Genomic DNA, 27,909 nt, shown 5'->3' with positions numbered 1-27,909 from the left:
CACCTGAATTTCCCTAGGGGGATAAATAAAGCTCCATCTTATCTTATCAGATAACACTTTACTTTAAAAAGAGAAAAAAAAGTGTATAAAACATTTTATATACTGTTTTTCAAATACGGATCATTTCACATATTTGAGATGTTGAAGTGGTATTTGAAGGCCTTGTACTTTTGAAGTGTTAGTGGTTTGTCTTATTTTACTAACCCATTTATTAATGATCAATCAAGGCACACAACACCTGGTTTATCTTATATTAGAGATAGTAGTTTTTCTTTGAATAAGACAGAATGTTGAAAAACATCAAGCTATTTCATATATAAATTAAAGAAGTATGAACACATTAAAAAACAATTAAGTGGAAAGACAAATACAATATGTAAATGTAAAAAAGTGCATGATGACGAGCATCTGATAACAACATTTGCCAATATGTGCCTCTTGTATAAATCCTATTGATTCTACTGTATGTTGTAACATTTCTTTGTTTATGTGGAGGCTTTCAGCTCCTGGGTTTTAACGGGGTACACCATAAAGAGCGTTCTTGTTATTGTCTTTCCTTCAGGAGCTGATGACTGAGCTAATTCGCTTTAGTTTTCAATGCACTGGGGAACACATTGCCAAGCAATGATAAGCTTTGTAGGAAGAGTAGAGAGATGGAGGGGGAAGAAAAGCAATGGCATCTATCAGAATTTAAACCTCTTTGCTTGAAACTGTGTTCAAATAATAAAGCAAGCAGCATGTCTTTCCAAGAGACTAGGAATAATTTCTGGTTTCAGTGGGGGGTTCATGACTCTGTGTGTATGTGTAAAATATGTCTTGAGGGGATTGGTATAAAGTTAAACTGGGTGAAGTAGAAATATTTTACTCATCAGCTTTGCAGTCACAGAGTTTGCCTCGGCTAGAACAAAACTGCTGAAGCATTTAGAGAAAATTAACCCCCCATCCTGGCAGCCAGATGTGACTGGATTCTGATGAGTGCACACGAGTGGGCAGAGAAACCAAGAGACTGTGAAATTCCTGTCAGGCCCGTGTACTGCAGAATGGGCTATTGACTGCTTTCTCTATTCCCCTCCATCATTCTTCTTGAACACTGCCATTAATTTCCTCTCCTGCCTTACCAATTCCTTTTCTCTGCCTTCTCTCCCCCTAGCTCTCTTTGTTGCAGAAGAGGATGCACAAAGCTTTGGTGAAAAACTTCAAACAACACAGCCTGTACAGCCAGGCTGAACTGGACCGGTGCCAGGCTCTTTCTCAAGACACCGACCGGAAAATAAAAACAGCCCAGGTATTTGTACATATACATTTAAAACTGCTGGAATGCTGCACAAACTGTCACCATTCATTCAGATGGTAAATCCCTCTATTCAACTTTATCCCACTCTCAAGGTATTCTCCCGGATATGAGCGTATTCTTTTGCATACTACAGTAACTCCGTGTTATGCATGGCATTGTTTGAGCCTCATCCGGCGAGTCACAGTCGCCCTGTGTCTTCTTTGCCAAGCAAGGGCAGCCAGGCAAACATCCACCAGGGCTTTGTGCCTCATTGCTATGGTGGAGTTAAAGACACCACTGTTACATTAGAGTCTATACATTCACTTATCAGATCACAGGCTGATTTGATGGATGGTGTGTCTGCTACAGTGCCTCTGCAGTGACCCCCGTGTCTGAGACTAGCCCCTCTAGACAACTCTATATACAAAACACTTTGTTTTTGGTCACATTGCATTAACATCTTAGTTTGTTTCCTGTTGTGTTTTTTTTTTTACTTCCAAGCTAATTCAGAGTGAGTTTTTTTTACACCGCATGGAAGAGTTCTGTGTTCTTCTTTGCAAACAGAGTAACCTTCTGTCCGTCTTGCAGAAGAGTAGCGGCAAGGTTGAAAAGTAAGGATCTTCAATTAGAGGATAATCGGTGTCTAATCTGTGCTGTGATGTGAGATGAGGTCAAAGCGGACAGAGGGACAGTGATGAATCGTTATGAAATGTCCTGTCCAGCATCACCGCAGAGCCAGGTGTCATGTAACCATTCCGTGAACCACTTCCACTCTTTTTACCTCAATAGCAGGGCAACCCAGACCTCTAGCTTCACCATGTTGCAATCGGCTTTCCCTTATTTGACTTTTGTTGTTTAGATAAATGTGACTTTATCATCTATGCTGGAGGCAAAATATGCTGAATTGAATTAGATGTTTTCCAGGTGCCTTGTGAAGAAAACTATTAAGTGGTTTCCCTCTCTGTTCCTCCTACTCTGACGGCTGACATGTTTTTCTGACTGGTCTGGTCCCAGACATTACAGGGAGCAGCCATGTCTCACTGGCCCAGCCTCAAAAGGCCCCAGCAGATCACAGCTCAAGGCAGGGAGGAGTGGGGCACAGGGGGAGGAGCTATCAGAGCGCTGCAGAGTGTGAAGGACAAAAGAGCTGGGGTATTCAAGCGCACCACACCGTCACCCGTCACAGCTCAGCGCAGGGACCATCAGAGCAGGCAACACTCACTTTAAACAGGCTCCTCCTGAACAGTCCAGCTCAGCGGCTATCCTTCAAAAAGTACAACCTTTTATGAAACCATTTTTAAAAAGCCCTTATGAGCAAACATAAGCACACAATCTGGATCATTACCTAGATATTTAGCCCTTAATGTAATCTTATGATCCACAGAGAAATGCACTGACAGTACGCAGAAAGTGATAATGCAGTAGGTCATTACTATACACAGATATTCACATTTACATGATATGTAGATTATCAATATTGCCTCTTTGTAAGAGAGAGATAAAGAAATCAATGTGATTGATGCCACTTTTGACTGGAGCTAAACCCGGCTGAATTCCGACGAGGCCCATACTAATCCATCATGTCCACTTAACCCCCACAAGCAGAACGTAAGAGAGGTCAGGTTAGCGTTTTCACGGCCAAGGCGTGCTCAAATCACAAGCCGAATGGCAGTTTGTTCAAAAGTAGCTTGAGGGGAAGAAGGCCGGGAAACCCTAGGGTGGGCGAGTGAGAGTAGGGGGGGTGCTGGGAGGGTGGGGGGGGGGTGCGGCGGGCTGTCATCCTGTTACACTCCTGCCAGAACTGGCAGTTCAGCTTTGTGTTCTGCGAGTTTACACTAGGGATGGCATAATTGACAATGGCTAACAGCGTAGAGCAGTGCAGAGCCTTGTTGAATGGCCAGTAATGATTGGAGCAGACGCCCACTGCCCCAGTCTCAGGGGACTGTAATCCAAGATCCTGTTTCTGATATAATTGTTAGTCAGAGAATTTCTGCATGGCTAGGCCGGTTCAGATTCCCAAGCTGGTTGACAGTGCCAGGCAGTTTAATAGAAAAACTGGATGCTGAGGTTTTTAAAACAGAAGAGCACTGAACCTGGACACGGTTCACCAGGAGCCTCTTGTTCTCCTCACTTACAAAAACAAGAGGAAGATGGTAACTTTACTTTCACAGATGTAGACTCACCATCAGCTCGGATGCAGATAGAGCGAGGAGTTTGTATTATTGCCTTTCCCCAAAAACAGCATTTTCTTAATTAGCTTGTTTTCATTCATCATGTTATTCAAACAGGAGGGGTTGTCAGCAGAAATTCAGCTCATCTCCGCGTTCCTGCAGTCCTTGACAGATGACTCTACTACCACTGATGATGCCGGGGTGAACAAACAAGCCGGTCCAGGATCGAATGAGTAGATGCCTTCAGCTCAAACAGCAGTGTAATTGGACATTCACCTGTACCAGACAACTTACTTACCCTAGCACGCTTCACTATTCCCCCCTTTTTACTTGCAGCGAATCCATAACAATGAAACAGGTGACTTTCATGCTGCTGTCAGGACTGATCTAATTTTAGCTGGGTGAATGATTGCAATTGGCTTTGCCTCATCAGATAATTAATCTATGTCACCATTAATTGGAAAAGAGAATAATTACAGGCAGTGTTGACAGAAATTCTACGCTTCTCCAGATTCCAAGATCTAATTACAACTAGTGAAACCCTGTGACCTTAACTAGCACTTAGTAGACCTTGGCCACCTTGACCATGTCCATGTGAGGACCACTGTCTCCTAAAAGACCCTTTTTTTTGTTACCGCTCGCTGCAGCCCCCTCCACTCTCCTCACTCTCGGAGAGCTGTCTCCCTCAATCACTTTTCAATATTCAATCTTAATTTTGTGGAAGTTTAGCATTTTCAATGAGCTGGAGATGAATGATTAATGAATAAATTTAAATGCTTCATTTTGTCCATGGATCATTAGTTAAGTCCTTTGTGGGAAGGACCTGAGAAAGGAGTGAAAATTATTGAGACATTAGCCTGAAGCAATCCAGGGGTAAATAGTGTGCAGGAAAGGAGGTTGTGTGCGCACTATCCACCGGCTTTCTAAAGAACCCTGGGGAAACACTGTTTTCAATTTGGAATCTTAACTCAATCACATTTATACTCGTAGAAAATAGATTCCTGTTTCATCAAGTTTCATACTAATGATACACAACACCAGGGCCTGTTCCACATAGATTTTAAAAGTTAAAGTGGAAATGTTCCTGGATAAAAAACAATTTCCTGACTCATATTAAATATTTTAGAATAACAAGAAGTACAAAAAGAATAGTGGAGAATAGATAGTAGATACTAATGTTCATAGTGTTTTTGAAAAGGTGCACATGCTGTTGATCCTCTCAAGGTCGATGCTTTTAGACTGCTCCTAAAAATGGGTTTGCCCTCTCGTTCTGTCTGAGTATGGTTGATAGAGATGCTGTTGTTGTGTTGATATGCTCGATGCCTCTCCTACTCGTGGGGACAGAAGGGGGCAGTGTGAACACAACAACCTTAGAAAGACATCATTGACTGCAACGCGGTCCAGACTAGTGTCTTAACATTGCCATTGCATTTAATCTTAAGTAGGAGGTTATTATTATTCATTCAACTAAAACATTAGAAATACATTTCTATACAAGCGTTGATTATTTTATACATGTAGTCTCTTTTATGGGCAAAGTTGTATTACATGTTTATTCCGTTTGAATTTAAACATACTATATCATATTACATCAGCCTGTTTAATGGCATTAATGCAGAATCTCATATTGACTGCTCGCATGGTGCCACTATATCTCCAAAAGCACCTTGAAGAGAAAAATGTTCAGTCTTTCTAATTCTTCTTACAGACTATGCGATATATCTCAAATGAAGGTCCCCCCCACCACCTTTATCTCTTCTCTTTGCATCTAATCAATCCCCTGAATGAATGAAAGTGAGCCACAACTGGATGTCATCAAATGTATCTGCAGGCGTGGCTCAAAGTGCTGCTCCTCTAAAAAAGGTGGATTGGGGAAATAATGACAGGACTACTTGACAGCCTTTTATGTTATAAGCTTTTTGCCCGGTATGATGATATACAGCACTAGCCTCGCTGTGTTGTTGTGTTCTGTGATACATCTAAGCTGGTTTAGAAGAGTTGTCGTATAAAGGCAGATTCTGCAAGAGACATGTTGGGTAAATCTGATTTACAGGCAGCACGATTCTCAATTTCAGCCTGGCGCCACCATGCAGACGATGGGCCCGTTTCGTTTGGATTCACTCCAGCGATTACTTCTGATCGCTGACGTGAAGCCAAGTGAATCAGAGCAACATCCTGTCTCCTCAAGCTAACCAAAATGTGGTTTTGAGATATTTCCGAAATCAGGAAAAAGATGGAGGTGTCCACTCAAGCCATCCTGTCTTTGTTCATGAGGAAGTGCAAAGTTGAGCCATGGAGCCGATGAAGTCAAGAAAAGAATGTGAGTGAGAGAGGTGCTACTCTGTCTAAAATATCAATGAGGGAGATGCTGCCAAGTTTTGGAGCCCACAAGAGGAAATAGGTCTTCTGTTAACAAAGAGTAGACCAGGCAGCCAGGCACTATTTCCCATAATAGCTCTTAATATCTTTCATCTTATGAAGAGCATTTTGTTTTGGCAAAATAATTGAAAACATCATCTTCTATTTATTCCCATCGGTATTTCTACAGTCCATTATTAGTACAGTATTAGGCAGTGTGTTCCTTTTAAAGTTTTAGTAACTACAGCATCTGTCATTCAGTCATACTGTACTGCCTAACAATACACTGGAACAGTGTGTTTGCCCAGGTGAGTCTTTAATGTGGAACTCCGACGAAAACATGCCAAGCAAATTCATCAGTTTAACAATACATGTTCCTTGTGTTGCCACACTCATTTGATTTCAAAGATATTTATCTTAACAGGATAATAATTTGTGAAAGTCTCTGACATTTGTGGCTAGCTAGCATGATAATAAATCCATGGCTTGGAACATTTTTTAGTTAATTAGAGTCAATCAATCCAAACTTTGCTCACTTACCGGTGTGAAACCGGAGTATAATGAGCAGAAATCAGCATGGTGATTGGAAAACACAAATTACAGCTGTTAAAGAGAAACTCATCCACTTTTCTTCTGTTGATGCCAATGCCTGCTGCGAGGATTTAAAATTAGCATGGCATTCCTTTAATGGATGTTAGGAGAATGTGCTCCTCTATAATTAAAAAAAAAACCTGTTAATATCCTCGTAGGCTAAAATAAAAGGGGTTCTTATTATTACATGACGACTCTCTAATAGGACACGTTTAGTTTAGTTTATTTGTTTATAGTGTCGTGGACAGTCTAATAGGACATGTGGATCAGTTGATTAAAACAATTGTCTGTATTTATTTAATATTGTCATAAGATTTTATTTTGCCATATATACATCTAACATACCCAACACTGCTTGCAAAGACAATATGCGGTTTCTATGATATATTGGTGATGTTATACTGTTAATATGTATTATGAGCAAATGAAGTAACGCTACATAATGGTGTGTGTCCACAGCAGCGAGGTGGTCAGCAGTAATGCTTCAGTAAAATCACAAAATAATGAACTTCCCTGATATATATATATAAGGGACAGTCTTTGCTTTTAAAGGCTCTGTATATCTCTACGGTCAGGGCTACATTCACATTATTCTTGACATATTCCATGCACCTTACATTCATGGTGTAATGATGTGAGTAATAACCTGGCGATGTTAACAGCACCCTACAATAGGATCTTTATCTGATCTAGGCTCACAGACAGCAGTATGATATGACCCAGCTGCCGGTCGCCACGACGTATGTGACCTCAGCGCTGGATGTAATTTCCTCTCAAGGGCTCTTGGAAAGGGAGAGCTTATGTTGTAGAGTAGAGCTCATGTCGTCGGGGCTGGTAACAGCAGCTTGCCATTGTATTAATTATTGTCAGAGAATCCAAGGGGTGTAGATAATACAGAATGCACTGGTTGGTCCCATTTGTTTCACTTGTCAGTGGAGTGAATAATTGGGAGTGCTGACCATATTAGACACAGAGAATTTCTAAACATACAACTCCAACAGTCACAACTAAAAGTGGCTTGGAAATGAAAAAGCTTAATGTCTGAGCATTTTTAAATCTGTATGGAATAATTTGCTGGCTTGCTGTTGCCAAAGGAATTCACTGAAGTTTGTCTTTGACAACAACAATCCAGCCAGACATACAGTTTAGAATAATATGCTTAATTAAAGAAACATTTTTTACGATTGTACATGTTATTTATTAAAGAGAGATTTGACTTCAGCATTATATTTCAACTTTAAAGCTTGCCGCTTCTCAGGTAAGTACCAGATATTTGTGCACCCCAACTTCTTTCTTTAAAGGCTTGAGAACATTGATACCGTTTCAGTAGAATGGGGGTTGCTAATACAATGGGGCTCATCTTGCAATTCTCCCAAGGAATAACTATCAGTCCTGCTACAGCGGCTTCAGCGTCCCTAGGTGACCGCGCCACTGAGCCCGTGCTCGCTCCATCGCACCCCACTCCACGCCTGCTGCCACCCTGAAGGTAGATGCATCACGCTGGGGATACTGTGCAACAGCAGCCCCCTCTACCACCAGCCCCTAAAACCTCCTCCACAACACAGTGGCCTCCCGCTGCCCCCCCACACAGATTTCTGGGTCGCCACTACAGCCCTGGTCCCAGCAGCCCAGACTCTCCCTCAGGTGAGTCTCCTCCACCCTGAACTGCACAACTGGTATCCGTTTGTCATTTGAGAAATGCCACACAAACACATACTGTACACACACACACACTCCTGTGCTCACTCTGAAGGGGACACCGCCTGTTCCTTTCTGCTCACCTCCCGGCTGCCGGCTGACTCTGTGAGCCGTGTCTGTGGTGGCTACGCCATGTGTGGGGATCTAGGGGTTTAAAACAGCAGGCCTCCCATGCTCCCTGAATGGCAAAAATAAGTGCTTCCAATTTATTACACTGCGGACGCTTTATGAATCATCTCCTACTAACTTTGATCTGAGATGACAAGTACACGCTAATCAGTGCCAGTATACAAAAAAAGTAAAACATTTCAATCAACTAAACATTGATCTGTTCACTTTTCCAAATTCATCACAATGAACAAAGGCTCATGTTGGAAATGCTACACTTTAACTGACCGGTTCGCTTTTACCTCACCTCTATAGATTAAACTAATGCTTCAGGTGAAACCATTTGTTCCTTTTGTGTCGAAGCTGCTCTCAGTAGATGACAAACAGGTACAACCCTGACCCAGACAGTTTAAGTTTCATGTTACTGGAACTCTGAAACAGGAACTCCTATTTAAAACCCTTCACATTTTGTTTAGTAATTGTTTCCACATCTTAAGCATTCATATCAAATGAATATAAAACAGCTTTAAGATCATATAATGTGAGTTAAAGGGAGACATATGTGGAATTAAAGGAACCCTGCTTGTGTTTAGAAATATATATGTATTCAGGCTGGGTGTCTTTTAATTTGAATGTACATATACAAAGCTTTATAATTCAGTATTTTTACCAGCAGTTCTCATTAATTAAGTCTCACCAGTCTTTCTAAAAAAGGCTGGCTGCAGCATTTTCTATTTACCTCCTTTAATGTTTTTTTTTTTTTTATCAGGAATCATCCTTTTGATAACACATAAATTACAACTTTCACTTTATAGGATGCCATACCACACCACACTTAGTTAACAAAATATTTTACAAACAAGATGATATCACCCTCTCCATGATATTAATATGATATGTTCTCTGATCTGTAAACAGCTGGTTATCTTGCTTTTCCACGATAAGAGAAAGTGCTGAGGATTTACGCTTGGTGAGCACATTTGGGCTGAATCTTTCACACGTCACAAATTGCAGATGGGAAGCAGTGATCTTGAACAGCCGATCACATTTCCGTGACCATCTGACACCTTCCATTTAGGAAAATAATACTTTCTATCTTAGCATACCCCTCTGCAGCAGCCAGCAAAAGGAATTATGCCTGGTAGACTTTGCTATTCACAACTTTGAAGCTTCTTCTTTTCTTTTCATTGCACTGATTAGATGAGATGATCACTCTTTAATCATATATTCAAGGCTATAAGAACATCTATAGTTTGTATTGTTTTTATAATACATTTATGTTTTCAAACATTGAGAAATCGTACCGTAATGTATTACACAGGAATTTGTGTAGTAGTTAAGCATAAAATAAGGTGCTTATGAGTGAATTACAGTGTCCAAATGTCCTTTAACTGTTGCTATTCACTCTAATGTATACCCCTCTTGTATTTCTATAATGTGAAGAACAAAAACATGTTCAGGTTTCTTTACCCATAGAGGTAGATATGGTATCTGAGTAATATGACAGATAAATATGAGTCGGGTTAACTGGTACAGAGAGTTGTAAATCACTGTGGTGTGATTCTTTGTCTCAAAGGGTTTAATTAGTCTAGAAATTCTTCTCTTATCTGATGACCCCCCCCCCCCCCCCCTCCTCTCTCTGCACACTGCAACAACTTAAAACCATACACGCCCTGCAATCTGAAGACCAGGGGCCTCAGGAGACTGAGTTGCTACAAAGAGCTGAAAGAGTTGGAAATGGTCATTTTATTGCGTTAGAATCGCCCGCTCGAGACTTGGGTAATGTAGTAACTGAGTGCTATGGTAAAGATAACAGTATGTGACTCCGAAGTGAAATACAGTGAAGTAATACACTGTAATGCACTGCAGTGAAAAGGAGGCAAAAGCCATCATAGTCGTAAACAACAACACAAACTGCCTTCTACAAACCACTCATTAATAAAAGAGAATTATATTTTTCCTTCAGTGAGGATTATTATTTAAGATGCATTGCACAATCTAATCAGTCATCTCACAGAGTTCATGTAGAATAAATGTTCTCAGTACCTCTACAAGTGAGGGATATGCAGGCTGCCTGCTTGTCAAATACTCAAACATCAAACAATATTCTATAATAAATGCTACCTATATGTGGCCTGTTATAGCTTGACGGTAGCTTGGTGTTGCTCTATTTCATAGTACATGAACAAACCCATTTATCCCTATCTGTCATTTCATAACTTGTGAGGTATCTGTCACTTCTGGTCCCACGGGAGTCCTGTATGTAAGTTTCTTTACTTTAATTGAGCTCTTTATTTAAATGACAGTTTATTCTGTCCTAATAAGTCCTTTCAAACGGTTTTTCATCGGATTGTGCCCACATTTTGTTTGTTTATTTTGAACCTGCAATCCACTAATGATTAGGATTTCCTCATTATTCATGTATGGGGTCATAGGATTGATACACTCTTAAGTAAGATTCTAGCTCCCACACACACACACACACACACACACACACACACACACACACACACACACACACACACACACACACACACACACACACACACACACACACACACACACACACACACACACACACACACACACACACGCACAGATCATCTAAACACTAAAGAGAGAACTATGAATTAAGGTTGACTAAGTATTATGACAGTAACTACATTTATAAAACGGGACTGAAAGTTCTTTTTGCATGAATTGTTATGACAGTCACGCAAGACAACAAGTTATTTGAATTATTTCCATGTACTTGTTTTGATAGATAAAGGTTGGTCTTGTAGCTGAAAGTGTTAGTAGGCATATGGAATATAGATATTCAACACACTACTGTGCACTGATGGATGTTGTATTAGGTTTCAACCCTTTGTGTTATCAGGCCTGCAGCTCGACCCCAGGTTGTGAAACAGAGCACTGATCAAACAAGATAATATATGTAAGAAAAACACTGTATGTTTTGTTAGGGTTTTATAACTTTACAGCACTTGTTGTGTTTCACCGTGTGTGTGGGGCATGGTGCCTTTGTCACATATATAAAAAAGGGGGATGCTTTAATGCCACATTATAAACAATGTGTGCACATTATAGTGCATCATGTATTTATGATGCAGATTCAAAACTTGAGTTTGTGTAGAACACCTTCTTTATTTGAAGGACTAGCAGGAGCAGAATGAGATGAGGGGTTATTTTGGCGATGGAGATTAAGGCAGGGGCTTTTTGTCATTTGTGCGAGACAAGCCATTCATCCATCCAGTTCACAGCCAAAAAAAGGCTGGTCCCAGAAATTAGCAGTTTCAGCTCAGCAGCAAAGTCGTCGGGCTGTGAAGGCAGAGAGAAATTGACTAATTAGCAATGCGCACTAAAACTTGACGGTTCTCTCTATAACAGCGAGGGAAAGACTCGGTTTTTCTCCCCCTTTCTCTTTTCTTTCTTCCATAGATGTTTGAAATCGCAGTCATTTACGCTCGACAGTTTTTACAATAGCCTTGAGCCATAATTTTGCGAGTCTCTCCAGCATCCATACCCCTGCATGGTCTCTCTCCACCGGCCATGCACGACCGTTTCTCTCCCCAACCGTGGATTTCCTATTACTCTCGTTACGACTCACTGAGCCCCAGGCCCAAGGATAATGATGTGTTGTTTCTTGGTAGCATAATTTGTCACACGTATATTTCTTCTTCTTCTTCTCTTGCAGAAAGCACAGCTCCCTCTCACACACTCACACACTTCTTGTTAATTCAGAAGAACAAATGATCAACGTCAACAAATAACCTGAAATAGTGACTTTATGAGTTGGAATCAATGGTTATTTTGAGACACCACCGACCATAGACTTTAAAGGAAAGGACATTTCTTTAAAAGGAGAACAAAGGAAATATCCAAGTGAGGAATATTGGGAACCTGAAGCTTACTTTCTTTTTTGTCAAGAGCTGAAGTCAGGTAAGTTTGGCTGCTTCTCAGGCGAGCTGCTCACATCATTTAGTTGTGACAGGCGCTTTTAGTGAATCTGGCTACAACGTTACAGCACGCTTGTGTTAAGTTTACACACATTACGCATGTAGAAATTGCTTTTTGTACTGTCTAGAAAACAACCGATATGTATATTACGTTTAACTTTGCCGAAAACTGTATTTCAGTGAATATTTTTTCGCTACTCACGTCCGCTTTACTCATGTAGGCTAAACGCGAAACGCACCCGTAGTGTTGCTGACGGTTCGGAGACAAACTAATTGCTTTTGTATGACTCCTTGAAAATCTGTGCGATCTGTAATGTCCTCATTGTGGGGTTGTGCAGCAAGATAGGAGAAGGGATAAGTGTTAGCTGAATGCTGCATGTTATCCGTCCACCGTGTCTCTTTTTCCTTATCCTACAACTTCAGCCGCGTTACCGAGGGGGAAGCGCCGCAGCATCTCCGTATCTTCGGTTTGTTTTGACAGCGCCCTTCAGACACCAGCCCCGTTTTTAAATCATCTTGAGTTAAGAATGAAAAAGAGTGGGACGCTGTGGGAACTACTGCGTTTTTGTTTGTTGCTTTACGACCAGAGCTCAAAGTTGAAAGCCGTATTGATGTAGATTCTCGCCGGCTGGCATGGCATGATATCTCTTCCCCGCTGGATGCACGGGAGATCTGTGCTATAACTTACTCGGGAAACGGCTTTCTGTTGTAATAGCTGACTGATATCATCTATAGGCTGCTGTGTGTTGTGCTAAAAAAATACATGACCTGAGGTAAATGGCATGCATGGTTTATTTGTTGCCTAGGTGGCGTTCACAGTCAGGAAGTCATGTCCAGATCGGGTGACAGAACATCCACCTTTGACCCAACACACAGTGACACCCTGCTGCACGGGCTCAACCTCTTATGGAGAAAACAGCTTTTCTGTGATGTGACTCTCACGGCCCAGGGACAGCAGTTTCACTGCCACAAAGCTGTGCTGGCATCCTGCTCCCAGTATTTCAGATCCCTCTTCTCTTCCCACAATATCATCAACAATGAGGGGAGTAAAGTGGACCAAGGCAGCAGTGGGACCCCTTCATCCTCTCCTGACGACAAGAGGGTGACCCCCAGTGCCAGGCCCATCAATAACCTGGTACTCCAGGGCTGCTCCTCCATTGGACTACGATTAGTGCTGGAGTACCTGTACACTGCCAACGTGACTCTTTCCCTGGACACGGTGGAAGAGGTGCTGTCAGTCAGCAAGATCCTCAATATCCCCCAGATTACCAAGCTCTGTGTGCAGTTCCTCAACGACCAGATCTCTGTGCAGAATTACAAGCAGATCTGCAAGATTGCCGCACTCCATGGACTGGATGAGACCAAGAAATTGGCCAACAAGTACCTGGTGGAGGATGTTCTGCTGCTGAACTTTGAGGAGATGTGCGCCATGCTAGACGCTCTGCCACCCCCTGTGGAGTCAGAGCTGGCTCTTTTCCAGATGTCAGTCCTCTGGCTGGAGCATGACCGGGAGACTCGCATGCACTATGCGCCGGACCTTATGAAGAGGCTGCGCTTCGCCCTCATACCTGCTCCAGAGCTGGTGGAGAGGGTGCAGTCTGTTGACTTTATGAGGACTGACCCTGTGTGCCAAAAGCTTCTCCTGGATGCCATGAACTACCACCTGATGCCCTTCAGACAGCACTGCAGGCAGACCACGTCAAGCAGGTGAGGATGACAAAGATAGAAAAGAAAACGCAGACACAAACACAAAGCAATGAGCTCTTTGAAAGTAGATGGAAGGTGATGAAATGCCTCCCACTTGTTAAATGTGAACACAGTGCCGTCTGGTCTGCAGCCTGAAGTCTGGACCATGTAGGTGGTCAGTCTGAGATGTGAGGTCTGAGGCCAGAGTGATGATGAATGTGTGGCTATTCCTGTAAAAGATTGCTGGTTGATTGACTCTATACTACACTGTATGCATATCCACAAGGTTACCTTATGATTCAGGGAAGAAAAAACAGCTCTTTATTTCCTCACACATCTGTGTAATTGCTTTCTAATCAGTGTAGACAAGATGCCGAAAACTAGATAAAGGTTATGCATTTGAAGTGTAGCAACTCTCATGAATACGATTTGAAATGCTATAATTTAATTGTTACCAGGATTACATGGTAATTACGTAACAATCATGGAATCATGGAAGACTACCACAGCTATCAAGGATACATTAAACAACAATGAAAAATACAGTCAGAGGGAATTCATTATATTAGAGTATGTAGTATTTGAGGATTGATCAAATCAGGGACACTTTGCAATCCGCCTTATTCTCAGGTTAGATAAACATTTCTCGCTCACATTATTGTCCATGTTTCTCCTGATCAGCACTTTGAGGAGCTGTAAGTAGGCAGGCGGTGTCAGTAAGATGATTGATTGATGGTGCTGTTGTCAGGTTTTGTTTACAGAACTGTACAGCCAAAGCTAAAAAAGTTGTGAGGCCAATTTCTTCTTTACTGCATACCTATACATATTAAGAGAGCAAATAATTAGCAAAAAAATTATGTTGCACAAAGAATGTCAAAATACAATAATTTCACATGTATCTATTTATACTTTAGCCCAATAACATATATTTTCCCACATATGGACCTGAATGAGCAAAGAATCGGCAATCCTCATAATTAGTTTCACATGCCACTGTTTCTCTCCTCTCAATTAATCACCATTATCTATGTCCAGGGGCTCATTTGCATATGAATAACCCCAAAACACTTCCGAGTCGGCCAGTAGCAGAGAGAATGTACCGAGACGACGCTTATTTTCCCAAGCATAAAAAAGTAAAATATGAAAAAGGTGAACCTGAGTCAGTTGCTCTTAATCTTTTTACTGCATATTGTGATTAATTGGTAGCTTTGTGTTCATATCCATTAGGAGCCAGATAACGGTCATTAATGTACAGTAAAGTGTGCTGCTTTTGCGTTATGTATCATATACAAACAACAGGGAATATCTCACCACTGGTTCAATGATGTCACATGAATCACTGCAGCCAATGAAATGGAGACATTGTATAGCCAGGTTTATGTACTCAATTGTGCTTGTAGCCTCCAGCATGGCACCCTGCAGGATCGTCCTCGCTTCACAGCTAATTGAAAAGATATCTTTAGAGTACAATAACCATTCAATAACACATCAAAATGATAAGTACGCCGTTGAGCAATTTTTTGTTAATTATAATAACATGGCCACATATGGCCTGATGTGTAGCTTCAAGTCCAGTGTCTCTACCCAGACAAGGAACAGGTATTAACAGAATGCATACATTTATATTTTAATTAATTTGTTGATGATTTCATTCTTACATGGAGCATATTCAGAGGGATAGATTAAAACACGCTGGGCAACTGCTGCTAATACTATCAATCTTATTATGTAAATTAAGAAATGAAAGGTTTCCAGGTTCACCTTGAGCTTATTTTGGCCTTCTGGAGGTTTGATCCCAAGGCTTGATACCTGTTTTGTTCTGTTTCCTAACACCCACACTCTTGACTTTACAGAATCCGTTCCAATAAGAGGATGCTGTTACTGGTGGGTGGTTTGCCTCCTGGACCTGATCGTCTCCCCAGCAATTTAGTCCAGTTCTATGACGACGAAAAAAAGACATGGAAGATCCTCACAAGTGAGTAGCAAAAGGCTCTGCTGCCTTCTTTCTTTTTTTTCACCCGAGGCATCTTGTGTTAGTGGCTTTTATGATGAGAAAAAGTTGTTCCTATGGATGACTTTAACACAGGTTAATTTCCATGGAAAATGAGGGGAAGGAGTTCCCTAAATCCTTTAGGTAATAATGTATCCCTATCACTTTTAATATACGTTTTTAATCAGAGCGTGACTTCACTGTGGAGAGCTTCATGCCCGGTTTCCCTTGTTTTTTGTGAAATATGGTGGCAGGATGCATGATGAGATTTACTTGCATCTAATAATCTAATGTAGCAGAGAAAGAGAGAGAACAATATTGAATGACATCTTTCCTCTAAATCTTAACAATACACTCAAATTGATCAATACGTGAGATTAAATTACCCTATACTTAAACGCAGCCTGTTGACCTGAAATCACTATTTATATAGGTTTAAATAAGGTGAGTTAAAATCCAAAAGCAAATATATAACGTTTATTAATGAATTATAAAAGACATCTCCTATAACCTTTAGAAATGAATACCAGAGGTACAGTTTGTGATATTGATTTCATGATATCATATTGAATGCAAGTTCTCATAATATCACCAAAGAATGTATTCTATTTATAAAAAAAAAAATACCATCTCTAGAGAACGTATGTGACGACTTCCTGCAACACTCACCTCTGTAGAGTGTACTATGCACTTTATTCTCCCTGTCTTCCCTGACCTTTTATGGCTCACCACTATATTGTTGTCATATTGCAAAGGTCAAACACGAGCTAATGGGAAACCATATTTGTCCTTTGCATCATCATTGCCAGATATATTGAGTTTTTGTCCTTTTGTTTTGGTTGTAGCCATATCTAGTCGTGTCTCTTCATTCGTACACATTAGCCATAGGTCTGTTTTCTGTCAGCTCGGTGCTGTGCGGTTTATATCCTCACATTATGGCACGCATTTTCAATGAATCTGGTTTATTGCTTCTGTCTTGTCTTGAATTCAGAGAACAATCTTGGCTATGGTTTCTTCCTCTGCTCTTATTATAAAATATTCTGGCAGTTATATGCTATTTTAATCTATATTTGGCCACATCTGTCTGGGTGCATTTTTGCTAAAAGGAGCCGTGCATACACAAAAACAGCCTGCAGCTCTCTGGTGTTTATATTGTCATTTTCTCATTTAACTCACACTCCTGGGTATAGACTGCACCAAGCAAAAGGTCAGTAGGGATTTCCATCACTCTAAACTAAAAAGTTAACACTCAAATGGTCCGTGGCCAAGTGGAAGGACAAAACTGCAAAATCATCCCCTTAACACATCAGTGAGCATCTTATGTAGCCTCCACACAATGGATGTGGAATAGAAGATTATTAACATTCAATCATAACTTTCAATGAGGCGAAACCTGAGAGGGACAGCCCTTGATTAAGACATTCATCAACACAATTTAGGGAAGAATCTGATCCCTCTCTAGTGTGTGTCATATATATCTCCTGCTCGCTGATTCCAGTGTAAAGTTTGCCATCTAGTGTACCCACAGCAGCGTGGACGAACACAAGACAAAGGCAGGCGCAGGCTCAGGCACAATGCTGGACTATTCTCTTCTTCTTCTTTTAAAACCAACCTGATATTAAAACCCCCCCCACTTGCAAATGGACCTCATCTACGCAGCATGGGCTAGAACAAAGGAATTGAGCTCAGTGGGATGCAATTGTAATGGTGTTAAAGGCACGTCAGAGCTGGAGCAGCAGTGGTGCATTAGCTGTGGAGTCACTCAACCAACCCCGACTGTGCCTCTATGCAGAGGTTTCTGACTCCCTCTAGTGAGCCCTGCAGCTCACTGTAGAATGGAGTGATGGCATCCATCTCACAGAGGACGTGCTCATCCTGTCCTCCTATGGCTGTTCACACCTGGGGGGGGGGAATGTAAGGGCAGAGGGGACCTATAGTTAGATTATTTCATACTTCTTCTCAGGGTGATCAGTACAATAATACACATTGTAGGAGGGAAAAATAACAGATATGTTCTATTTTTTTCACTGTACAAGACTTGAGTAGAGGTCTAAATGATGATGTCCTATCCTGCTGTTCACCTGTGTGTGTGTGTGTGTGTGTGTGTGTGTGTGTGTGTGTGTGTGTGTGTGTGTGTGTGTGTGTGTGTGTGTGTGTGTGTGTGTGTGTGTGTGTGTGTGTGTGTGTGTGTGTGTGTGTGTGTGTGTGTGTGTGTGTGTGTGTGTGTGTGTGACACCTGTAGAGGCAAATATTCCCGCAGCACGCCTCATACTGCAGCCTGTGACATACTGTAAAGCAATAATCTTCTTTTCACACGGGTACAAGATGATTTTTAGTACGAGTACCAGTCGCTAGACATCAAATAAAAAGCCGCCCATCCGTGTCCTATATACTGCTGACTGAATGATAATGTAAATAGCATGTAAGGGAATTTGGCAGTCATATGGCACTCGTCTTTGAGGTGCACTGGAGGCAGGCAACCTAATCCCCTCGTTTCAAGATAAAGCTGTGTTTAGTGTATGTAGTATTAGTTCCTATCTGAGACCCCCCCGCCCACAGAGGACCGGCACATGTCAGCCAGCCAGAGTGAGATTGCAGGGAGAGGCCAATTGGAAAGAAATGAGATTCAAGGCTGTCTAATTTTGCAGCAACTGTGATCCATCAGGCGGTGGGGAGGTGACAGTGGAAATGACTGATGGAGACAGACAGGTGGGCTTTAACATTTCACTGATTTGTGCTCAAAAAGCACCGGGCCTGAGATTTATTGAGTGAACACGATCATGTTCATTATGACTGTCACCTAAGACCATTTCTCTACATCTCAATGGGGTCACTTCAGTAAAAAGAAGATGGAGGAGAGAAGGGAAGTACAAAACATACACAAGGGAAAATCCTCAGAGAGGGGTCCTGTTGCAGCCGTGGGCTTGTAGCCGCTAACTTATATAAGTATGATACATTCAAGATCATATTTGGTAGACATACTCAATATATAACGAGACAAATAGCTGCTGTGGGATATTTAATGTAAGATGAAGAAAAAGGGAAAACTATTGCACTGTGATATTCAGTCCTAGTACATGTAGTATTTACTGGAGGGTGACAACAGACGTTTATTGGCCTTATCAGATATTAAGGTAGATACGAAGTAGGTAGGTACTGTAGATGGTAGGTGAGTAAGTAGGTAGATATTATCGGAAAAAACAGTAGACTGTTTGCCCTACCTCGTATTTTCATTAGTTCCAGTTTAATAGTCAACTGGCTTGATTCCCCACAAGAAATTACTTCCTGTAGATGGATGAATGGAAGCAGGCGAAAAGCAATGAGAAGGGGAAATACATCCTATAACATCGACTCAAACTGAGGATTGTGAAATAGACTGGGCTGTGTCCCTTGGACTGTTGTGTGCACCATAATGTTGACCGGTCAAACAATGGGGCAACCAGCCAAAATAAATAAATATAGTGTCTGCATAAGGAACACATTTTTTATATTTATATTTGATAGTTTTAAGATGGATAATCTAATCTTAAGAACTAATTGTATTGTGTACAGGCCTACAGTATATTGGGGCCTGGTGCATTTGAGACACAGGCGTTTTTGAGTTAATTTGTTTAAGAGTAGAATTGATTGTTAAAATAATCTTTATAAATGTAATTGATGGCAGGTGAAGGTTAATTAAGAACTTCTTCTAAACCACGCATTAAACAGTGGCCTAATACAATTCTGAGGGAAAAGAGTAGTTCGTTTTTTTTGTTTGTTGAGATCGTTTTTTTTATAAGCTCTTTAACCACCACTTATTGTGTTTGAGGGATAACCCTGTAATAGTCCAATAGTATAAAGCTGTGGAATTCAAAGGTTGAATTTGAAGTACTTATTTAATTCAAATTAATAATTGATTTATCGCGTACGTTTATCTGACTTTATTTCAGCACCAGTGCTCCGATAAGTGTGGCCTTAACAGCCTGGTTTACAAGCTGCTTTTCATTTTGGGGAATTATTCTTACTTGAAGATACAATGTCATCTTTATTTATGTACATTTATGAGAGATCATATAAATACTGCCTTGTATTCACATGTTCTAATGATTTATACCTTTTGATTTCTGTGTCTCCTTTAGTAATGCCTTACAACAGCGCCCATCACTGCGTGGTGGAGGTGGAGAACTTCATCCTGCTGCTGGGCGGAGAGGACCAGTGGAACCCCAACGGTACGCTCACACCACGGACTGAACGTCATGCTTTCCAGTGATTTCACTCAAGACATTTGTCAGTGTTTACTTCATTAAGAGAGCACTTTGAGCCAGAGTTCAATCTCATCAGAGTTGATGTAACGTTTCCACACTCATCCTAGAGCCAGTTCAGCTCTGAGTGGACAAACAACACTCCACTCAACACTTGTCAATAATTGGCATCGAAAAATTACTGTTATTAACAGTTACATATATTTGCAATGTGTAAGTGTTAAAAGTACTTTTTGTGAAGGGGTGGTACAGTAACACATTACCATATTTAAAAAGAAAAGACTGTAAATGACCAACAAATCTGATACTGTCCTTTTGTTTTTGGTTTCAAAACAACCCCAAACAACATTCAATTTATTTATGTTTATGTATCTCTGTTCATTAAGCTCTGCGAGGGAAAACCAACACAATATCAACACACATCATCACAAATAATTAAAGATGTTTTAAAAAACATTTCACTTACAACAATTACAGGACTTCAGTCATCACTTGTTGGCGGTGAAAAGCAGCACCTGCTAACACTGAAAATGACTGTGTGTGGGTGGTGACTTTCAGATAATGTGTTTATATTAGATGGAGACTTGCTATGTCACACTTGTGCATTTCATTGGTGCTGTGTAAAACAAAGAATTTGGGAAAAAGTAAACCAATTAGAACTGAGCTCACCCCAATAAGTCATTTTGTAATAATCTGTGTCACTGATCTTGATTTCTGTCTGTCTTTACAGGAAAGCACAGCACTCACTTTGTCAGCCGCTATGATCCCAGATTCAACAGTTGGATACAGTTACCTCCGATGCAGGAGAGGTAAGTTTGGTTGAATACAGAAATGTTATTTATAGTATAGTTGCTATAATCCAATACAGGCACAGTAAATGTGATGATGTATTATTTGACTTCACACGTTAAGACATTTTTAGATTAGATTTTTTAACAATTTCCACAAAAACATTATACATTTTTTCTATTTCTCATATAGAATTTTTATAAAGTCATACTACCTGAAATATTTTTTGAAAAAGTCATAATTCTTGGGTAAAGATAAGTCCTCATAGCCGGTAAGCATGCTACTAGCCCAGTCTCGATCATTTTAATATGTAAGATGATTTCGACTCCATGATAAAACTGTGGACAGTAAAACTTGTTGTTGCTGGTGTAGTGATGATGTCTGGTTCACACTTTCTTCCTCAGGAGAGCCAGTTTCTTTGCCTGCCGCATGGAGAAACACCTGTACGTGGTTGGTGGTAGGAACGAGAGCGGCTACCTCTCCAGCGTTGAGTCCTACAACCTGGAGACCAACGAGTGGACCTACCTGTCGCCTCTGCCGCAGCCGCTGGCCGCCCATGCAGGGGCCGTGCACAACGGCAAGATCTACATATCAGGTCAGGAGAGACACTCTTATTATCCTGTCTTCTTTTGACAAGAAAAAAACCTCTACCTCTGCAAATAATCTCTTAGCCCTCTGCTCTTTATAATAAGCAGATTGGCACAACAGGCCACATGGTTCATTTTTGAGCTAATCAAAGAGGCTTTTTAAACATAATTACACTTGCATACAGTTTATCCGTGGGTCTTTCTGATGAATTCACTGAACAAGAAGGAGTCCAGATTTGCAGAACAGTGGAGTAAAAGTATCAATATGCATTAAAGGGGAATACTCAAGTAAAGTAAAAATACCTAATTTACAGTACTTGAGTATATGTAGTTTAACTTTTTAGTAATACAAATGAGACAACAATTCATTTACAGTTGAGATGTAAATACGGTACTTTTACACTATCACATTTGTTTAAAACATATAGTTCTAAGATTAGGATTATTCTGTTTATAAAATATAATGCCTTGTCGTTGATCAAATTACCCAAGATTATATTAAGTAGCTAAATAATCCTTCCCCATGACCCTGTGCAACAAAAATGTGCTACTTACACAGTAATGCATTAGCATTTTTAATGAACTTATACATGATAATCTAACATTAAGAGGTGTCATTCTGCTCCATAATGAGCAGTAAATTATGCTTTTTGATTCATAATCAGGCAAAGAACTTGAATGTTGAAGGTGCTATGAAATGCAGCAACACAAATGTTTTAAAGCCAGCTCGATATACATTCAATCCAACACGTATACTTCGTCTGGGATCTATAAGGATATATTATGTTTAAGTGACATTTAAATCCATCAAGTACTCATCACACCAACGCACATTGTCATAAACCAAAATCCTCCTCTTCCAAACGCTGACTATCACTGAATCATCAGAGCATTTTATGACTATTGTTCTGTATTCTGCACCAAGCCAGTTATTACAATATGAAACTAAAAGAAGGGAACAAAAGCACCAACCTTGAGCGTTTGAATAGGGCCGGTTGGTGAAGGCGCCATTAGCTGTGACGCACTACCATCTACAGTATTACCAACAAAAAACTCAAAACAAACAATAACTAACTAGCATCATCTCGGTAAGCACATGTGCCTGGATACCATTTCTATGTTAAAGACAATTTTTCAATATATTTCAATCAAGCATCTAATCAATGCATCGTTATGATCAGATTATCTTTGCGTGTGTCGGGTTAAACCTACAGAGTGTTTCAAAAGGCCGCTAAGTGTCTTCCCTCAGTATAAACTTGAACACAGTAATAAATAGATATTTTTATGTGTATCTGTTGCAGGAGGAGTGCACAATGGAGAGTATGTGTCCTGGCTCTACTGTTATGACCCTATAATGGACGTGTGGGCGAGGAAACAGGATATGAACACAAAGCGTGCCATTCATGCCCTGGCAGTAATGAATGACCGCCTATATGCTATTGGTGGAAACCATTTGAAAGGTAAGCACTCGTGCGCGTCAGGAAATTAACAAAAAAAGAGGTCAAGATTTTCCGATGTATTTGATTTTTAAAAAGAGAAAAAGTGAAAGAGATGCTGCTATTATGAGCAGGCCGCTGACCTTTTAATACACTTCAGCATTCAAGGTGCAAAATGAATACACCTAACAAACAACTGAATTCAAGTTACAGTTTGTATTGTGCATTTGTAATTTATCAGCAAAATTGAATGCTGAATGTGAATTATGCACAGCTCGGTCTTGTATCTTTCTTTCTTTCTAAGCTTTTATATCTACTTTTGGGCAAAATGGGTATTTACAGGGTGTACAAAATGCACGATTGTATTGGCTATACACCACTACAGCTTCAAATTAAGCTCAATAAATCCTTGCATTAGGAAGCCTAAACTCTTTCACAAAAATAATTGTCTTCTCTTTTCTCACGCCTTTGCTTAGTTACTAAATGTACAGTGGGGCAAAAATGTATTTGGTCAGCCACCAATTGTGCAAGTGCTCCCACTTAAAAAGATGAGAGAGGCCTGTAATTTTCATCCTAGGTATACCTCAACTATGAGAGACAAAATAAGAAAAAGAAAATCCAGAAAATCACATTGTCTGATTTTTAAAGAATTTATTTGCAAATTATGGTGGAAAATAAGTATTTGGTCACCTACAAACAAACAAGATTTCTGGCTCTCACAGACCTGTAACTTCTTCTTTAAGAGCCTCCTCTGTCCTCCACTTGTTAACTGTATTAATGGCACCTGTTTGAACTCGTTATCAGTATAAAAGACACCTGTCCACAACCTCAAACAGTCACACTCCAAACTCCACTATGGCCAAGACCAAAGAGCTGTCAAGGGACACCAGAAACAAAATTGTAGACATGCACCAGGCTGGGAAGACTGAATCTGCAATAGGTAAGCAGCTTGGTGTGAAGAAATCAACTGTGGGAGCAATTATTAGAAAATGGAAGACATACAAGACCACTGATAATCTCCCTCGATCTGGGGCTCCACGCAAGATCTCACCCCGTGGGGTCAAAATGATCACAAGAACGGTGAGCAAAAATCCCAGAACCACACGGGGGGACCTAGTCAATGACCTGCAGAGAGCTGGGACCAAAATAACAAAGGCTACCATCAGTAGCACACTACGCCGCCAGGGACTCAAATCCTGCAGTGCCAGACGTGTCCCCCTGCTTAAGCCAGTACATGTCCAGGCCCGTCTGAAGTTTGCTAGAGAGCATTTAGATGATCCAGAAGAGGATTGGGAGAATGTGATATGGTCAGATGAAACCAAAATAGAACTTTTTGGTAGAAACTCAACTAGACGTGTTTGGAGGAGAAAGAATGCTGAGTTGCATCCAAAGAACAGCATACCTACTGTGAAACATGGGGGTGGAAACATCATGCTCTGGGGCTGATTTTCTGCAAAGGGACCAGGACGACTGATCCGTGTAAAGGAAAGAATGAATGGGGGCATGTATCGTGAGATTCTGGATTTTTTTTTTCTCATTTTGTCTCTCATAGTTGAGGTATACCTAGGATGAAAATGACAGGCCTCTCTCGTCTTTTTAAGTGGGAGAACTTGCACAATTGGTGGCTGACTAAATACTTTTTTGCCCCACTGTATATGGCTGTTTGTATGTTTCTGTCTTATTGTTATGGGGTGGGTGGTCTTTGCCTCCGTTGCTCACTTCAAAAGTTGAGAAAAGTTCAACTTTTCAAGCTTCGATGGAAGCGTCAGCCAATCAAATCATATGCCAGTACAAGCGCTAGCCAATCAAACCGCGTGCTTGTGTGTCCGGGGCGGGAGATTAATGTGATTGGTTGTTGGTCGCACGCCAGACACGCCCACCGGCAAGCTTCAACGCACGCTGCCGTGTGGACGTACCTTTACTATACAGTGACGGGGCCTGTTATCAGCATACGATGATGAGCTTCATTTTAATAAAAAAATTCTCATTAAAGGTGGGGTAGGTCAGTTTGAGAAACCGGCTCGAGATACACTTTTTGTTATATTCCGTGGAATGCTCTTAACATCCCGATAGCAATGTATATCTTAAGTGTTTTGACAAAAAATCCATTAAAAAATGTCATCTTTGGAAGCCGTAGTACTGTAAAAATGACGACCAATCAAAATAAACTGGATGGCCTACCTGCCTGTCAGCCTTCCATCTGTGCACAAACTTATCTCTTGCCCTCATTGGTCATGTGCGCGTTCGTGTGTGTTGGAGGAGGGGCTCTGTAAGGAAGTGGCCGACTTTTTACGGCTGTGTCTTTTCAAATTCTAGCGCACTCGAGCTGGTTTCTCCAAAATTACCTACCCCACCTTTAACAATAAATGTTCCTGACTACAAATGCATGATGCATTAAATTCAAAGAAGGTAAAGTAAGGAAAGAAAGCATGCTTAGTTTATGAAGAGTTTAAATCTCAGCTAATATACTCAATTGGGAATGTGTGGGTGTGGTTTGATCAGATTTGATTTACAAACAAAACTGTGACATAGAAATATGTGACGTCACTCTTTTCCCACCCACTCAAAACCAGAGAGTGGAGCACAGAGAAAAAACAGCACACACAGAAATAACCAACATGTTTATGAAGTAACCCAAAGTGAGAGGCTGAATGCAAATATGTGTTTTCATGGCCTTTAAAGTCAAACAAGCAGTTTGATTACAGTAACCTGGAACTACAATATTGCCTGCATGTAATACGCTTAAGTGCTCTCATAATTTTAAGATATTTTCCTTTCCCTCTCAAACAGGTTTTTCCCATCTAGATGTAATGTTGGTGGAGTGTTACGACCCGAAAGCCGACCAGTGGAACATCCTGCAGACGCCCATCCTGGAGGGTCGCAGCGGCCCGGGCTGTGCTGTTCTGGATGAGAGCATCTTCCTCATGGGGGGCTACAGCTGGAGCATGGTACTTTATTACACATCAGATTACATTATTTGAGTTTAAAGGATAACGCTGGCAAAAGTCTACAATTTAGGTTCTATCAAATTGTCACAAAACTTTGAGACCATATCTGTGGCACAGGTCAGGAATAAATACTTTAGTTTTACTCAAACAGGAAAAAAAGTTGATTTGTTGGGGACTATTTTCAGCTGCGGATTAAATCAAATGTTGCATCTGGTGCCCTAATATTACCAGGATATGGATTGTTTGTGTGAAACTGATACAGATTAAAATACAATGTGTTTGTTTACTGTATGTTAATAAAGCAACATCTCACAAGAGTGGACATAAGAGCCATTTCTAGCTTTGGCTCCACAGGCATTGCTCTAAAAACAATAGAAAATCTCCAAACTTCTTCTTTAAAGTTGTCCCCATTTTATTGGACAACATACATTTCTAAAAATATATAAAATTATTTTATATAATATATTAATTTGTGTCTTTATTTCTCAGGGGGCGTATAAGTCTTCCACCATCTGCTACAGCCCAGAGAAAGCAACGTGGACAGAGTTGGAGGGAGAGGTGGCCGAGCCCCTAGCGGGCCCCGCCTGCTCCACCATCATTCTGCCCGCCTGCCTTCCCTTCAACAAATGACAATTAATCAAACCGCGGGGGGGCGGGGGTGACGAGCGTGAATGGGTGAAGGACCATCAATAAGAACAACAGTCGTCAACAATTTTGTGACAAAACGTCCGGTCAGACGATGGGGGTGTGTATAAATTATTTTTTTACAGGTTTGACCAGAGCACTTTCGTTATTACCTACTGAAGGTTTGAGAAAAAAAAAGTAAATAATTGTGTAACTCATGTATTTAAACTCATCTGTGTTCTGAGAAATGGTCCGTTTCATACTTGATTTGAGTTAAACTGATAGTAAGTGTTTTTGGCTTCTCTTCTATAGCACGCATAGTGTTAAACTGAATTATAGCTTTCAAATCCATTGTATCTTGTATTCAGTAGAGGCATATGTCCATCAAAATGCAGTGTTGTTTCATGGACTGGGGAGAAAGGTTGAACAGTCTCAAATCCCCATGGGGTTAAGTTAAACTAGGGCTGGGTGAGTTTACAAAACCATGAAGATCAAAGTGTATACATATTCCTCTTCACTCATGTTAAACATCACTTTTCTCTGGCTGTATTGTGCACTTATCGTTATGAAAATGTTTTGTTGTCTTTATCTTGAATGGGGAAATGTCCAGAAACCTTTCTGCAGTCATTATTTAACTGACATGGTATGCATAGAAAAACAAAGTAACTCTACCTGATCCAATACCAAACAGGACAATGTAAAAAAACACATTTACACAACGATCTTTATGAGGATGTGTCCTTTCACCCAGCCCTAATTTATGACTAATTATGTTGATAATTTACACCAAAACTGAAGTTGTGTTTCTGTATATCTTGACAGAAAAAACATCTTGCCAAATGTTTGTGGCATATATTTCTCATGCTGCAAGCAAAACAATTCAAGGGTTACCATTGATTCCTAATATTCATATGACGCACTAATGTCCATGTTAAATATAAAATGGCGGTACAATCAAATTTTAAATTGCTAACCAATGTATTAATGGTTGGTATGTTTGGGTAAACAGATGAGAAGGACATTGTTCATCTTTCCAAGTTATTGCTAACAGGCCTGTTTATGAGGCCAGATAGCATTTACCTTGATGGTATTCTAATCTTTAATGTATGAAAAACAAACAAGCATAAAGTGGTCCTTAATGCACTAATGGTGAACTTTTGATTCAGCAAGCAAAGTTCACTTAAATGTAAATCTATTAATGTGCTGTGTTTGAAAAAAAAGTGATCAAATGAATCTAAGTCCAGTCTAATCTACGTTATTAGGTTCAAAAGGTTGTCAGTACCTGTTGACTTCTGTAAAGATTTGTTGATTTCATTCTTGTACATAATCGCTTGCAGTGAAACATTTTTGTGCACTCAACATTGGATTTATTCTCAAATCCTGTTATGTCCTTTGCATTTTAGAATATGAAAAATAAATTGACTCTTGATGATTAAAATACATTTTGCAGTTC

The 27,909-nt window shown here is 40.5% G+C and overlaps 2 protein-coding genes across 10 annotated transcripts in view; both read left to right on the top strand.

Annotated features, from left to right (window-relative positions):
- ccdc178 (coiled-coil domain containing 178) overlaps positions 1-7,869 on the top strand; it is a 22,186-nt gene extending 14,317 nt beyond the window's left edge. For 7 of the 8 annotated variants that reach the window (XM_079652496.1, XM_079652493.1, XM_079652492.1 and 4 more), the window contains 2 exons: positions 1,151-1,285; positions 3,562-7,760. In XM_079652496.1, coding sequence (XP_079508622.1) covers positions 1,151-1,285; positions 3,562-3,681 — 255 coding nt within the window. In that variant the 3' untranslated portion in view covers positions 3,682-7,760. The other variant, XM_079652495.1, reaches the window with a different exon arrangement.
- klhl14 (kelch-like family member 14) lies at positions 7,798-27,909 on the top strand. Of its 2 annotated transcripts, XM_079652506.1 has the most exons (10): positions 7,912-8,037; positions 11,894-12,138; positions 12,962-13,862; positions 15,695-15,816; positions 19,950-20,039; positions 20,803-20,881; positions 21,266-21,456; positions 22,750-22,908; positions 25,675-25,832; positions 26,322-27,909. In XM_079652506.1, the coding sequence occupies exons 3-10, from the start codon at positions 12,985-12,987 to the stop codon at positions 26,460-26,462; spliced, it is 1,818 nt and encodes a 605-aa protein (XP_079508632.1). In that variant the 5' UTR covers positions 7,912-8,037; positions 11,894-12,138; positions 12,962-12,984; the 3' UTR covers positions 26,463-27,909. The 2 variants fall into 2 exon arrangements, with proteins under 2 accessions (XP_079508631.1, XP_079508632.1); XM_079652505.1 differs by lacking the exon at positions 11,894-12,138 and having other exon boundaries at positions 7,798-8,037.

Source organism: Notothenia rossii, assembly GCF_949606895.1.
Source record: "Notothenia rossii genome assembly, chromosome: 9".
NCBI lineage: Eukaryota > Metazoa > Chordata > Actinopteri > Perciformes > Nototheniidae > Notothenia > Notothenia rossii.
This window is presented reverse-complemented; position numbering and strand designations above follow the sequence as displayed.

Coding starts and splice junctions, on each gene's coding strand:
- klhl14 (XM_079652505.1), top strand. CDS start 7,884: ATGCATCACGCTGGGGATACTGTGCAACAGCAGCCCCCTCTACCACCA. Junction 13,863..15,694: donor AGGCAGACCACGTCAAGCAG/GTGAGGATGACA, acceptor TTGACTTTACAG/AATCCGTTCCAATAAGAGGA. Junction 22,909..25,674: donor TGGTGGAAACCATTTGAAAG/GTAAGCACTCGT, acceptor CCTCTCAAACAG/GTTTTTCCCATCTAGATGTA.